We start from the raw sequence: 14,019 nt of genomic DNA, 5'->3' as shown, positions 1-14,019 counted from the left end.
TCTCCTTCTCTCTCTCTCTCTCTCTTGGCGTGAGGGCTGCTCTTTGGGGCAAGGCACCCTCTCTTGCCAGGGCATCTCTGGGTGCAAGGGAAGGCTAGTCTCCCAATCTCCAGCAGGCATCTCTGGGGCACTAAATAAGAGAAGACTGGCCTAGCCGAAGGGCATAAGGCAACCAGTTTCCTTCTGCAAACGTTAATTCGTCGCTCCATTAATCAGTTCCGACTTGCCTCAGTTACTGAACCCTCTCCAGGTTGTGTGCAAAAAAAATCACCATTAAAAAAGGTATAATGGTGGAGAGATTTCTGATTAGCTGTCAGAGCAGAGCTCTCCGCGCACAGGAACAGTTTTACCTCAGAATGTCAGAAGTGTGTTCTTAGGATCAATGCACAAACCTCATGATTGCATCAGGGCTTATTTTGCAAGCTACCGCAAGAAAGCCAACCGGCTGGTGTTTTCCGCTTCCCCGTTCTCTTTGTGAGGCACTTTTAACTCTCTCCAGGTCTTGCTGTCACTTGTTCTAAAGCAAGGGTGTCCAACCTTGGTAACTTTTAAGACGTTAAGCAGCATGGCTGGCTGGGGAATTCTGGGAGTTGAAGTCCACGAGCCTTAAAAGTTGCTAAGGTTGGACACCGCTGGTCTAGAGGAAACTTTTCAAGAAGTGCCTGAAATCCCCAAAGAAGTCATTGAATCAGCTGTCTCCTGAATTGGGCTGGCCCTGGTTGACCAGCATCTTGGACCAGCCCTGAACCTCAAGCAGCCTTGGCTGAAGGACCCAAGGATGAAGCCCAAAACTTAACACCACTTGACCCTCATTGTGACATTGTGCACCTCTGCCTACAACCCTCCCTTGCAATTTTGCCTGCCAACTGTGGAAGAGAGAGACCAGGTTTTTTGCCAGGACTCCAAACTATCCAAATATTGGAAGCGCAATTTCTCGCTGCCTTCCAAAACTGAAGGAAATGAGGGAGGTTCTTGGCCTGCCAATGGGTTTAAAACCCCACTTTTGAAAACGTCTTTGCAACCCCAACTATGGTGTTACGGGAAACCCCTTTAATATGGTTGGCTGGCTCCCCCTCAGCCCCCTACCCATTGCTCATTCCTCAACGGGGATGCGACGATCAGTTTTATTTCCCCTGAATTGGCATCCTTCAGTCTCAAGAGACGATGGTATCGTGCTACGAAACCGGTCACTGCCACTTCCCGTGTTGTTTCAATGCTCTATGCAAACCTGGAGTGTCCTCTCCAGAGCATCAGGCCTGGGCGTGTTCTGACCCAGGCTTCGTCAAACTTAATAAAACACAGATTTTAAAAGTAAAACCTATTTTAATGTGATACTGGGAATTACTTGCATTCCCAGCCAAAACTCATTATACACAGTTCCAGATAAGAGCATGCTTATTTAGTGCTGTCGAGTGCTGCCAAGAAACAGAAGTCCAATTAAGGCTTAACATAAACCAACCCAAAAACCTAGAAAAAACCGATCAGAGTACAGAGCTTCACGAAGGACTCGGAGGTTACTGAACTGCTTTGCTTCCTGCAAAGCTCTTCGTCATTGAGGGCTGACTTCTATCCCTTATGGGAGGGGCAATCACCTCCCAGCCTTACTCCCAAGTTGCCCCTTTTGCCTCGGCTGCTCTTGCCTTCTAGCAGCTCTGCGCACACACACACTGGGATCAGGCTCCCCTTGTTCCTCTGCCAGACTCCAAAAGCTCCGAAGGCAGCACCCCACTCCCAGATGGTCCTGGCCCCATCCCTGCATCGGATGCAGGACCCTCATCCGAGCTTCTCCAGACTCCCCAACTGGTTCCCTTTTGTCCTCGCTGTCTGATACCTCTGCCATCCACACTGGCTGCCAGCGAACCACAACAGGGTGATTTAATACGGAGGATAAACTGTTACCCAAGCAGTAGATTCCTCCCTCTCCACCTCACTGAAATAGTCTAATGGAGAAACAGCAAAGCCGATACAGTTAGTTCCCGCTGCGTTGCAGCAGTTACCAGAATGGGACTGTACACAGTCACGAACTGCTTCCAGGACTCTGGCTCCGGATTTTGCCTCAAGGTTGACTCCTGGAGCCTTTTCCAATCATAGATACAGCCACAAGGCCGTGGAGGTTTGAAATTGGAGCTTCCCTTCTCCTGGAAGACGGTAGAACCATCCCCACTAATAGAAAAGCAATAGGTAACGTTTTTGGGGGGGGGGGTGTTGGCAACTCCTGGCTGGCTTAGGGCGATGCCCGTCAGGTGAGCGAAAACAAAGCAGCATTGTCCGAAAGGCTGCCGCCGCCACCACTGCAGAAGTCGGAGCGAGGGCGCGTAAGGCGTGGAGGGCGGAGGTCTGGTTTCGGGGAGACAGAAGGCCCTCTTTGCTGCAAATGCCAGAGAGAAGACGGGTGGGCTCAGGTTTCTGCTCTGCCCACTCAGGAGCTGGCATTCCTCACCCAGACGCCTCCCGAGGCAGAGAGGGAAGGAGGGAAGAAACAGCAGTACACCTGCTCACGTATCCCCACCCCCCCCACCCCGATACCCAGTATAGGGTGGCCTTAGGGCAGGGGTGTCAAACTCAATTTCACTGAGGGCCGCATCAGGGCTGTGGTTGACCACGGGGATGGGGGGTGGGGCAGGCATGGCCAGCTTGACACACCACTTCCCAAACTGCTGGCAGGTTTCGACCGGGCCGAAGGTGACGTAGGACGGCCCCTTATGTTTTTCAAGCCTTGAGTGTCAACTCAAAAAACATTCCTGTGCCTGTTTGAGTAGTTGCCATAAAAAAAGAGGAAGGAAATCTGAAGAGAAGCGCAGCAATTTGGAAGTGAAAGTACATCCCAACTCTTTATCTTTAAAAGATTGTACCTAAACTACTAGAGCTTTTGCCCGCAAATATATTTAATTGAAGAACCTGAAGGATGACGCCCAGCCTTTGAACGTGCTCAGCTGAAGAGTCTGGTTTATGACAGGAGTCCCCAACCACCGGGTCCCGGACCGGTACCGATCCGTGGAACATTTTCTACCAGGCCGCCGGTTTTCTGGGCGCCACCATCTTGTTTTGATGAGAAAGTGCTTCCGGTGAGCTTTTCTGGTTGGAAAGCGGCATTTGGGTCCTGAAGGAATCCTCGCACCTTAGTTTCATCGAGGGGGAGGGGTGGCTTCGAACAAAACTAAGGCGCGAGGATTCTTTCAGCATCCAAGGCAAGGCGAGCCGAGCGACCGTCCCAAAGGCGTCCCGAAGCCCATCGACAAAGGTACAAAGGAGGAGTTGAAGGTGGCCGGGAGAAGCGGGGGACGGCTGGCTGGCCGGTCGCTCGGCTCGCCTTGCCATGTGTGCTGGTGCCGGTACCGGGCCGTGGATCATTTTGTGATGCGGTACCGGGCCGTGGCACAAAAAGGTTGGGGGCCACTGGTTTATGAGACACCCGGGGGGAACAGGGTCACAGGGGACTGTGAATTATGTAGGCCAGAGTTGGCTTCATATAGGGCAGTTCCAGTATGTCGCCTCTAAGGAATCCTTTGAAGTTGGTTGAAGTTTGGCTTGAGAATCATGATTTAATTAGGGCAATTGTGGGAATCCTGACATTGAGTTTGACACCCCTGCCTCAGAGCCTCTCCTAAAGTGGCAGCCCCAGCCAAGAGGTCTCCAAAGTTAGCAACGTTAAGACTGGTGGACTTCCAACTCCCAGAATTCGCCAGCCAGATGGATTCTGGGAGTTGAACTCCATCAGTCTTAAAGTTGCCGAGGATGGAGATTCCTAGATTAGAGGAACAAGCAACCTCTTAGTCCCTTGAGGCTGCAGTGCCCCCTGGGCTACTCTGGCTTTTAAACCCTTCTGTCTGGGGGGAAGCAGCATGGAAACGGTGCAGGCAGGCTTCTTGAGGGGCTCGGTTCCCCCAGGGCCTCTCCCAGGAAGCCCTTCCCACGATGCAGCAGCCTGGAGGATTCTGAGGGATACAAAGGTTGAGCGGGCAGCCTGGTCCCGGAGCCAGGCTGAGCTGCTCTCACCACCCTTCCTTTCTCTGCCAGGAGGATCCACCGCTGCTTCCCAGCCACGGTTCCCAATTCTACCGGGAATTCCTGGGGGTTGTGCCAGGGAGCCTGGTGCCACCAGCGGAGGCAGGAGAGGCTGTCCGGGCTCTGTGCAAACAGGTGCCCATCCGCTGGGTTAAGAAGAAAGATGGTAAGTTGATGGGCGCAGCCGTGCCAAGTCCCCCAGTGGGGTCTCTGCTCCTTCTGAGTTGCAAGTGAAGCTGAACCGTAATTCCCCCGGTGCCAATCGGCCGTGCCAATGCTGGCGTTTGTTGGGAGCTGCTGGCAGCAGAGTCTCCCTTCCTGACTGAAGGCACATTGCAAAGAGCAGCGAGGGTGGGCATCTGGCCTCCCGTCATTGGCACAGGCGGTTGGGGCAGGGACATGCATGTTGGAGCACAGCTAAGTTGAGGTAAACCAGGCAGAAGAGAGCACACCTGGCCTAGTGGTTAAGGCACCAGGCTACGGTAGAAACTGGAGTTCAAGTCCTGCCCTGAGGCACAAAGCCAACAAACGCCAGCATTGGCACGGCTGATCTTGGGCCAGTCCCTCCCTCTCTCCTTCCCTCCTAGCCTTGGGAAGGAGGAAATGGCAAGGTACTTCTTGAAAACCTTGCCAAGAAAACCACAGGGACTTGAGCAGGCAGATGTCAGGAGTCGTCAATGACCCAAAAGCGCGCACACACGCACATACACACACACACACACACACACAAACCACCTTATACTTCGAAAATGTTGCAGGTGTCAGTGAGCAGAAGAAAGGGATCGAATCGAATTGAATCCAGGACCGCTGAAATTCTCTGCACTCTGCACATCCTCCTGAAACCCATGTAGTCAACATTACTGGGCTGAAGGGGATTCTTCCTCCCAGGGAGGATGAAATGTTGGCCACAGCAGCTTCAAATGTGAGAGCGTCAGGGCGCTATACTGGCAGAACCTGAGACCTAGAGCCCAGTCTCCAATCCCGGGCTGCGGCCTGGTCCTGGGCCGTAACCCGTTCAGAACTGGGCTGCGCAAGCGGCAGGTGAGCGCGCGTAGGCAGCTCCATTTGTGCCAGCGGTGGGTGCACACACTCGCCTACCCCCTCCGGGCCAGTCTACAAAGCCAGAAAGGTTTGGGACCCCTGCCCTCCAACCTTGGCCACTTGTGGACTTCAACTCCCAGAATCCCTCAACCAGTGAATGCTGGCTGAGGAATTCTGGGAGTTGAAGTCCACAAGTCTTAAAGTGGCCAAGGTTGGAGAGCTCTGATCTAGAGGGTCTTAAAATCAAAACACAGTGGGGGGTTTTTTCCCCTCCAGATCCCGAAGACGAGCAACCACCAACGCAGCCTGTCCCTGCCAACATTCTTAACATTTATAGCTTACCCAAAGGACTCTGTTGCCCCTCCCACCAACAACCCCCAATCTTTCTACCCTCTTTTGTGCTCCTCACAGATCCTCCAAAGCAGCGGCTCATCTACCTGTGCATTGACATCTGCTTCCCAAACAACATCTGTGTCTCCATCTGTTTCTACTACCTTCCCGAATGAAGGTCCGAAGAGTCCCGGCTTTAGCTCGAACCGAATCAGAACCTGAGGTCACCCACGTCCCCTCGTGCTCGACCCGAATCCTCCAGCCTCCCAAGAGAGCCTCCCGCCTTCTCATCCAGGACTCTGGACCAGCCAGAAGGAAAAAACCAACTCCAATACGTGGTCATCTTCTGCTCGCCACTATATATATTTATATATATATATATACATTTATACACATACATTTACGAAGTTTGTCGCTTTCAACTTGTAACGTGTAAATAAGTGTTTCTGATCGAAGTAGATTTATGGTGAAGGTCAGATCCATACGAGCATTATGTTAAAGCCGCCTTCAAAACACAAAAACCATCATGTATGAGACTCTGATTTGGGATGTCAGCATGTCGGGTTAGAGCAGGGGTCCCCAAACTTGACAGCTTTAAGACTTGGGGACTTCAACTCCCAGAATTCCTCCTCCTCCAGTCGTGTGAGCTCAGGAATTCCGGGAGTTGAAGTCCCCGAGTCTTAAACTTGCCAAGTTTGAAGACTCTTGGATTAGAGAGAGAAGGCTGCCCTCGGCTGTCGAGGCTTCCCTGAAGGTTTGGTTCAACGTCTCCTTTTCTTTAAGCCAGATGACCCAGCAGGGTGGCCTGCAGAAGGGAGGGACGGAGTGAAACCTGCCCGTCCTGCAAGGGGTTCAGTGACAACCTTTCTCCCTTTGCCAGCCTCCCAAAGGAAGTGCCAGCTCCCCAAGGAAGCCTGGGGCCGGGTGGGAGGAGAGGGGCAGAAAAGGGGGCCTCGGGAAGGAGACCCAGCTCACCCCAGACCCAGGAGGCTCTTCCTACAGGCAGCCAAGACAAGGATACCCGTCACTGCCCAGGGAAAGGGCAGCCTCCCTCTTCTCTGCCAGCTCCACGCCAGCTTTAAGGGGGTGCTACAAACGAGGAGCGCCAGGGAAGCCAGCCACACCTGCCAACTAAGCCAAAGGGCAGAGAGGGCAGCCTCGGTCGAGCTAGTCTGGACTCCTCGGCAGAAAGAAGCAGTGGCTGATGGGGCCTAACAGGAGAGAGACCGGCTGGCGAAGAGGGGCCGTCCCAGCGCGCTCCTCAGCCCAAGACGCTGTCGTTGAAAGCCAGGCAGACGACCGCCTTCTGATGCCCGCTGTATTCTCTCTTGATCTCCCCCGTCTCCACACACCAGAGCCTGGCCAAGTTGTCTGACGAGGCTGCAGGGGGGGAGAACAGAGAGTTCAGGGGAGCAGCACCAAACCCCGGAAAGGAGGGACAGATAGCTAAAGGCTGGCTCTCCAAACTCGACAACTTTAAGGCTCGTGGACTTCGACTCCCAGAATTCGGCCAGCCGGTTCAACTACCGGTTTGGTGAATCAGATATAAATTTAACATCCGGTTCACGCGAACTGGCTGAATCCCACCCGTAACAAAGCCCGAGCGACCAGTTCATGGCTTGCCTCGACCACAGGAGCAAAATACGGGGCTGGCCAGTGAACTGGTCCTTCTTTCCTTTTGAAAAATATGGGGTAATATAGGCAGTCCTCGACTTACAACCATTGGTTTTGTGACCATTTGAAGTTGTCCGACAGCCCTGAAAAAGGTGACCTGTGACCATTTTCCACACTTACGACTGTTGCGGCATCCCCATGGTCACATGATCGAAATTCCCACACTTGGCAAACTGGCTCATAGTTATGACGGTCGCAGTGTCCCAGAATCACGTGATCTCCATTTGAGACCTTCAGACAAGCCAAGTCAACGGGGAAGGCAGATTCACTTAACAACCGTGTTACTAACCGGACAACTGCAGTGTTACTAATCAGACCACTTCACTCAACGGCTGTGGCGAGAAAAGTAATAAAACGGGACAAAAGTCACTGTTAAAACCGCTCTCTCACTAAGCAACAGATTTTGGGCTCAATTGTGGCCATAAGTCGAGGACTACCTATACTGCTCTTAGGGAGAACAGGTGTGTTCAAGAGGCTATTGAAGTGGCATCTCTTATTAGCTTAGGCCAAAGGAGAAAGGAAGAGGAGGATGTGTCGGCTCTTCCCTGCTCCAGGATGGCCTCTTTGAGAGCAGCTTCCTTGGCCAGGTGAGCCTGTGGGCTCCACTCCTCTCACCTGTGACAATGTACTGGGAATCCCCCGAGAAGGCACAGTCCCACATCCAGCCACGGGAAGTCTCTCCGGGGTTGTTGCTCTTGATGCTCAGCTCCGTCATCAGCGAGAAGTTGGAGGTCCTCCATATTTTGCACGTCTGGTCAGCAGAGCAAGTGGCCAAAAGCCTGAAGAAAGGCAGAGAAAGCCAACGAGCTGAAGGCAGGAGCCCCCCAGATCCGGCCCATTCCTCCAAACTGGAACAGGTTAGCCCCTTCTCTGGCCTTTATCTGAGGAACTGGAAAGTATCTTCCCACCTCTTTGGAAGAAAGACGGTTCAAGGTGGGGCTCGAGACTGGACAGACCAAGAATTGGCAAAGAAGATGGAAGGAGCTGCTAGATCAGGCCTGATCTAGCAGCCTCCCCCAAATTCAGGGCAGATCTTTGTCTCCTAATATGGGCAAGGCTTGGGGTTTTTCCTCAGATATCTCCTTTGGAAGGACCTACCTGTCTCCCCGGGTCCCCGACCTCCTCTATCCGCCAGCTGGCTCACCACTTGAGGCTGGACTGGGCAGGGCAGGAAAGAGGGGCTCCCTGCTCCCCAACCAGCTATGACTGATTTGGCTTTCAGAGCCGCTTTTACAGCATTGTAGCCTGAAGTGCAGCAGAACTTGGACAAGAGGATGCCAGGAGATGCCAGGCCCACTGCAAGAGGGAAATGCCACCCAGTCACGACCGGAGCTCAGCCCACATGTGGCAGGCCAACACTATTCTCCTTGCCCCAAACCAGTTTGGTCTGCCCAAGAGGGAAGATCCCTGTTTTTCTAGGGCCAAGAAAACCAAGCAACCTCACCAACTACTCACGTGGAGTCTGGGCTGAATTTGCACTGGAGCGCATAGCGGTTGTGTGCAGGGATCTTGGTCTTGGGGATGAGCTGGGTGACCTCGTCTCCAATGCCCCCCGTGAGGTTCCACACGTAACAGTTGCCCTGCAAGAGGAGAGGTGGCTGTGTTGTGGTTCACTGGCAGCGGAATCGGACAGTGGGGAAGAACGGGGACCAGTCCGGGAGTCTGGAGAGGACTCAGAAAAGGGTCTTGCGCCCGATGCAGGGTGAGGCCAGGACCACCTGGGAGTGGGGTCCTGATTCCAGAGCCTCCGGAGTCTGACAGCAGCGAGGCAGAGGAACAGGGGGAGCCTGTTCCGAGAGCACGTATGTGCAGAGCTGCTAGAAGGTGAGAGCAGCTGAAACAAAAGGGGCAACTCAGGAGTAAGGCTGGGAGGTGATTTCCCCTCTCCTAAGGTATAAAGGAAGTGCAAAGGTAGAGAAACCTTTGCAGGAAGCAAAGTCGTTCACTCTGTTTGGATTAAACCTTTAAGCTCTATGTGGACTTTGTACTTCAGTTGGTTTTTTTAATTCATTTGGCACTTTAGTTGTTGACAGCCATTCAAAGGAGAGAAAGGTGGGTGCTTATCTCAAGAGACTGGGACTTATTACAGGCTGGGAATAAACATAATTCCCAGCGTTGAAATAAAACAAGAGTTGTTTTAACTAAGCGTGTGCTTAATTAGTCTCAGGAAGCCTTGGTCATCACAGGGCTGAAAGCACCTGGCCCGTTGGCTCCGTGCCACATTGGAGACTAACTGAGGAACTCGGTGAGTCCAGGGCAGGCTGTCCTTACCGAACTGTTGACCGCAGCCATGTAGCTGGCATCCGGATCAATATGTACTGCGTTGACCGAGACTTCCGGCTCTGGGATCAGCTGTTCGTTGTGGTCTGTTTTTAAGTCCCAGATGTGGATGGCACCACTCTGGTCTCCGACAATGAGCTCAGCCTAGGAGGAGACAAAGCAGAGGAGAGTTTGGCCCTTCCTGCACCCTCTTCCCCCCATGCAGCACGAGAGCAGGGGGCCCTGCCTCAGATACCTGATTGGGATGCAAGCAGACGCAGTTGATGGGCGCGTTCACCTGGAAAATGCGCTGACACTGAAGATTGCGTGACCTAGGAAGAGACAAACAACGTGACAGGGGTGAGCCAAGGGATTGTTGGGGCTTCTTGCACTCCAGGGACCATCCAAAGAGCCCAACAGCGATGGCCATGATATTGTCGAAGACTACTCTAGCATAGCCATCCCTGCCTTCCTTAAACTGCTGCTGTTTCTTAAAAAATTCATTACTGGGCCTTCTTTTCCAGAACAGGTTGGGACTCAGGAAATGTCATGTCCCTGTCAGAGTCTGAATCCGAAGAGGAAGCCGGACAGCTGACAGGGAGCGGGAGTGTGGCTCCGTTGGCTGTGGAGGAAACTGGGGAAGGGCAAAGTCAGGCTGGGCAGAGCAGGAAAAAGGTAGAACAAGGGAGAGGGAATTCAGAGGAAGACCCAGGCCCACCCCCTCTTCATCCTACGACACGCAGGGAGGAACGGAGAAGGGAGAAACATGGGTTGCATGGCTTATGGGGGAGGAAAGGGCCCTGATTCCCTTCATTAGCCACACCTGGGATGAAAGTTTATAAGAACTGATGCTGACTGCGGCAGATGCTGACAGCAAACGTGACTTTCTCTTGTGTTGTCATTGCTTATCTGTGTTCCTGGCGTCTTCCCAACCATGTGAGTTTTGCCGTGCCTTCAAGTCTGAAATTCCTGCTCCTGCCCTGCCAAACCTCAGTTTGGCTTGTTTGGACTGAAAGTTACAGTTTGTGTTGACCATGTTTTGGACTTAATTTTCTGCAGCCAAAGGCTGTTCCTGGGAGAGTTTTTCTCCAGCCAGAAGGTAACCTGGACATCGAGAGGGCAAAGTTGGAGATAATAAAGGGACTATTATTGCTTATCTGACAGGGTTGCCTTTGTGCCACGCCCCAGGTCATCACAGGAAAGACCTTTTCAGCTGCAGATGCTGGATGACAAATGCCTTTGTCAGAAAAAGTACAGACATCTTTAAGGGGATACCAGAGGGTCTAGTTCAGAGGTGTCCGTCCTTGGTCAACCCTGCTTTTAGCTGCTTGTGCTTCAGTAGGCATCTGTCCCTTCCCGGGAAACCTTGAAGCATTCAGGCCCTCAAAATTCCCAAGGCGTATTTTTCAGTCCTACACAAGGAACAGGAGTTTACTCCTTCCTTCCTCATCCCTTCACTTGCTCCCCCTTTTCACATCACGTTGAGAAACTCCCGATTCAGAGCAGCATCTCTCCCCACCGGTTTCAAAGTTGCCCAGCCTCCCTTCAGACTCTTACTGACGGTGGGATGCACAGGCCACCCTGGCCAGAACACCCAACTCAAGCTGACACTCTGTCTGTGCTGGCACTCAGTGCCTCATGAGGCCCACAGTGCCCTTGGAGGGTTTCAACGGTCCTCTTTAAATGGTAAGAATGACCCAACTTTGACCAGGTAGCAAAATCTTACAAGATCTCTTCAACTGTTAAGATCTCACGGTTTGAGGCATTTGATTTTGTAAATCATCATTTGGTCAGTTTTACTCCTTAACCCATTTCCTGCCATGTGCAAAGGTGCCCATCATGTGGGCACAATGAGTGTCTGATTCCTCCTCAGTTGCCCCCTTTCTATGTCTGCCTATTCAGGGTCAATCTTGGGCTTCCCCTAAAACAGGGGTCTTCAAACTTTTTAAACAGGGGGCCAATTCACAGTCCCTCGGACTGTTGAGGGGGCCAGACCGGCTGGGTGGGCATGGCTAAGTGGTCCTGTGACTGGGTGGGCATGACCAATTTAGCAGTCCAGCAAACAATACACACAAATTAAACTTTAATTAATTTGTTATGCTCCTGGTGGTGGACAGCAGGTTAGTGAAGGGATGTAGCTGCCTTGGGTGGGTGGGGTGAGGGACTTGTGTGTGTGTGTGTGTGTGTGTGTGTGTGTGTGTGTTTCTCTCTCTCTACATCCCTCCCTCTCTGGAGGCTGGGGAAGCCAAAAACGGACCCATTTTTGGCCTCCTCAGCCTCCAGGAGGTGGGTAGGGACTGGCAGGTAGGTGGGGTGATATGGCCTCATGGTCTCACGTGGGCCAGATTAATGGCTTCGACAGGCCATATCTGGCCCATGGGGTTTGAGGACCCCTGCCCTAAAAGGTACAAGGTCAACAATAAAAGCCCCACCGGAGGTCCCAGATGCGAGCCATGCAGTCCTCGCCCCCGGTGTACATCCACCGTCCGTCTTCGTGGAAGCCAACCGAGGTAATGTTCTTGCTCACCCCATCGTAGTTGATCACCGGGTTGGGGTTATTGGAGTTCAAGTCATACATGCGGATGTGCTGGTAACCTGGACAAGAGATACCAACTAGTTTGTAGGGAGTCAAAGCAACAAAACAGATTTACACAATGGAGAAATAGCATCAGAGTCCTTCTGAACTCATATAGGGATTGAAACAACTGCTCTCACCAACCCAGAGCAGGGGTCCCCAACCCGCAACCATGTACTGGGCCCATTCAGAACTGGAAACCTTGGGGACCACTGGCTCAGAGCACAAGAGGAGTCGAACCACCTACCATAGTCAGAGGACTATGATAAAGGGACAGCATATTTAGTTTTGCATGTATTGACGGCTGCAATTGGAAAAATGTTGGAAAAATGAGAACACTCCATCAGATGGATGGATGAATTCAGAAAATACTAGGCTGTGCAGAGATGGATAGATTGACATTAAAAATAAAGGACAACGGAGACACAGAATATTACTTAACATGGAATAGATTTTACAAGTGGTTAGAAATAAGACGTAGAAATTAGATTACTGTTATGCATGAATTAAATATGAAGAGGGTTGATAATTATAAACATGATAGAATTATAAATACAAAGAGAAATTTAGTTAAAATTATTCTGTTGTACTATTATTATTATTGTTACATATATATATATATATATACACACACACACACAAACACACACACACACACACACACACACACACACACACACACGGTATTCAGCTTTGTTTGGGTATTTTCCCACGTCATTATAGTTGTGCTTTTAAAGTTGTAGCAACGTTTCGGCAGAATCTCATCTGCCATCATCAGGCTTCTGTATTGTGTTCGTCTTTAAAAGCACAACTATAATGATGTGGGAAAATACCCGAACAAAGCTGAATACCATACATGTAAGTACCCGTGAAAACTTAAGAGATATACATACATACATACATATATACACACACACAGTCTGTCTGTCTGTCTGTCTATCTATCTATCTATATTGTTTCTTTTCCTTTTGCTTTTTTGTAAATGATATGCCTTGACAGTACACTGTATTCAAAATGTTTATGCATAAAAATAAAACATATACTGGGGGGAAAAAAAGGAGTCGAGCCCCCTTCCCGGGCAGCGCCCTCCCCCCCCATCACAAGACACGCCGGCCGCTCCTCCCAGCCCCTTTTCCTTTCTTACCTGCCGCGGCCACCATGGTGCGGTCCGGCGTGATCTCCAGGGCGTTGACCTGCTGCGGGCCGGGGTTAAGGAAGCCTGGGGGGAGCCGGCCGAGACCCCCGACCCCGACCCGCCCCATCCCGCACCAGCGCCCCAAAGGATACCGAGTCCTGGTGCTGGACGGTCCGGGTGCAGATGCCGCTGTGCGCCTGCCAGAAGCGCACCGTGTGGTCGTAGCCGGCCGTGGCCAGGATGACCGGGTCGCTGCCCACCGTGCCCTGCGCGGGGTTCATGCTGGCGGCCCTGGGGGGGGGAGGCAGAGGGCGGTGGGCGCTGGCAAGGGGAACGCCCCCCCTCCCGCTTAGGAGGAGCCCACCTGGCAGGGACGTTGTGGGCAGAGAGGACGCCCTCAGCTCCCCCCACCCCGAGGCGTTGCTCCCCACCCTGCAACCCCCCCCCGCAGGCAGAGAACCCCCCAGCTCCGCCCCCCCTCCCGTTTCCCTCTTCAGGTTGAACTTACCTGCAGCGCTTCGGTACCAACCTGGCGCATGCGCGAGCCGGGGTCGCCCAGGCGCGAGCATCCAACTCTCGGGTTGCGGCGCCCCTTACGCATGCGCGCGCGGCCCCCTTTTCGTGCCCAACTGGAGCGGCGACGGGCGTTTCTGGCCATAGACTCCTGACTTTGCCTCCTCCTCCTCCGAAGAGGGGCGAATTCCGGGTTCCTTTTCGGTTATTTTGGTTTCCGTCCGGTTTTTGTTGTTTGTGTTGCCGGGGGTGGGGCGAGAGGCCTCCACGGAGGGCGGGAGTTACAAGGGCTGCTTTGAAGGGCGAGTTTTGTAGCGCCGTAGGATTGACTCGAAGGCGCCTCAGCTCAGGGTGGGGAACCGTCCGAGGGGCGTTGTGAGGCAGTCCTCCAATGGAGCCGCAGCAAGGGACGCTTTTCTGACTCCGGGTCAGCACCTCGTGAGAACCCAGCCCGCATTCCTCGACGCCCCGGCTGAACACGACCCAC

At 52.7% G+C, this 14,019-nt stretch overlaps 2 protein-coding genes across 5 annotated transcripts in view; one reads left to right on the top strand and one right to left on the bottom strand.

Moving 5' to 3' along the window:
- BRICD5 (BRICHOS domain containing 5) overlaps positions 1–5,981 on the top strand; it is a 23,432-nt gene extending 17,451 nt beyond the window's left edge. For all 3 annotated transcript variants that reach the window (XM_087912617.1, XM_026704082.2, XM_087912615.1), the window contains exons 5-6: positions 4,018–4,171; positions 5,458–5,981. In XM_087912617.1, the coding sequence (XP_087768743.1) occupies positions 4,018–4,171; positions 5,458–5,552 (249 nt within the window). In that variant the 3' untranslated portion in view covers positions 5,553–5,981. The remainder of the gene's footprint in view (positions 1–4,017; positions 4,172–5,457) is intronic.
- Positions 5,719–14,019, bottom strand: MLST8 (MTOR associated protein MLST8). 2 transcript variants are annotated; one of them, XM_026704077.2, is made up of 9 exons: positions 13,528–14,019; positions 13,172–13,310; positions 13,029–13,080; positions 11,742–11,904; positions 9,566–9,641; positions 9,322–9,474; positions 8,506–8,630; positions 7,666–7,829; positions 5,719–6,756 (listed from the first exon to the last, which is right to left on the bottom strand). In XM_026704077.2, exons 2-9 carry the CDS (start codon positions 13,298–13,300, stop codon positions 6,638–6,640), a joined length of 981 nt encoding a protein of 326 aa, XP_026559862.1. In that variant the 5' UTR covers positions 13,301–13,310; positions 13,528–14,019; the 3' UTR covers positions 5,719–6,637. The 2 variants fall into 2 exon arrangements, with proteins under 2 accessions (XP_026559862.1, XP_087768740.1); XM_087912614.1 differs by having other exon boundaries at positions 13,029–13,077.

The sequence above is a fragment of the Pseudonaja textilis genome, chromosome 14 (genome assembly GCF_049901715.1).
Source record: "Pseudonaja textilis isolate UNSWEBS1 chromosome 14, rPseTex1.2, whole genome shotgun sequence".
NCBI classification, from domain to species: domain Eukaryota; kingdom Metazoa; phylum Chordata; class Lepidosauria; order Squamata; family Elapidae; genus Pseudonaja; species Pseudonaja textilis.
Note: the sequence above shows the minus strand (reverse complement) of the source record. Positions and strands in the feature narration are given on the sequence as shown.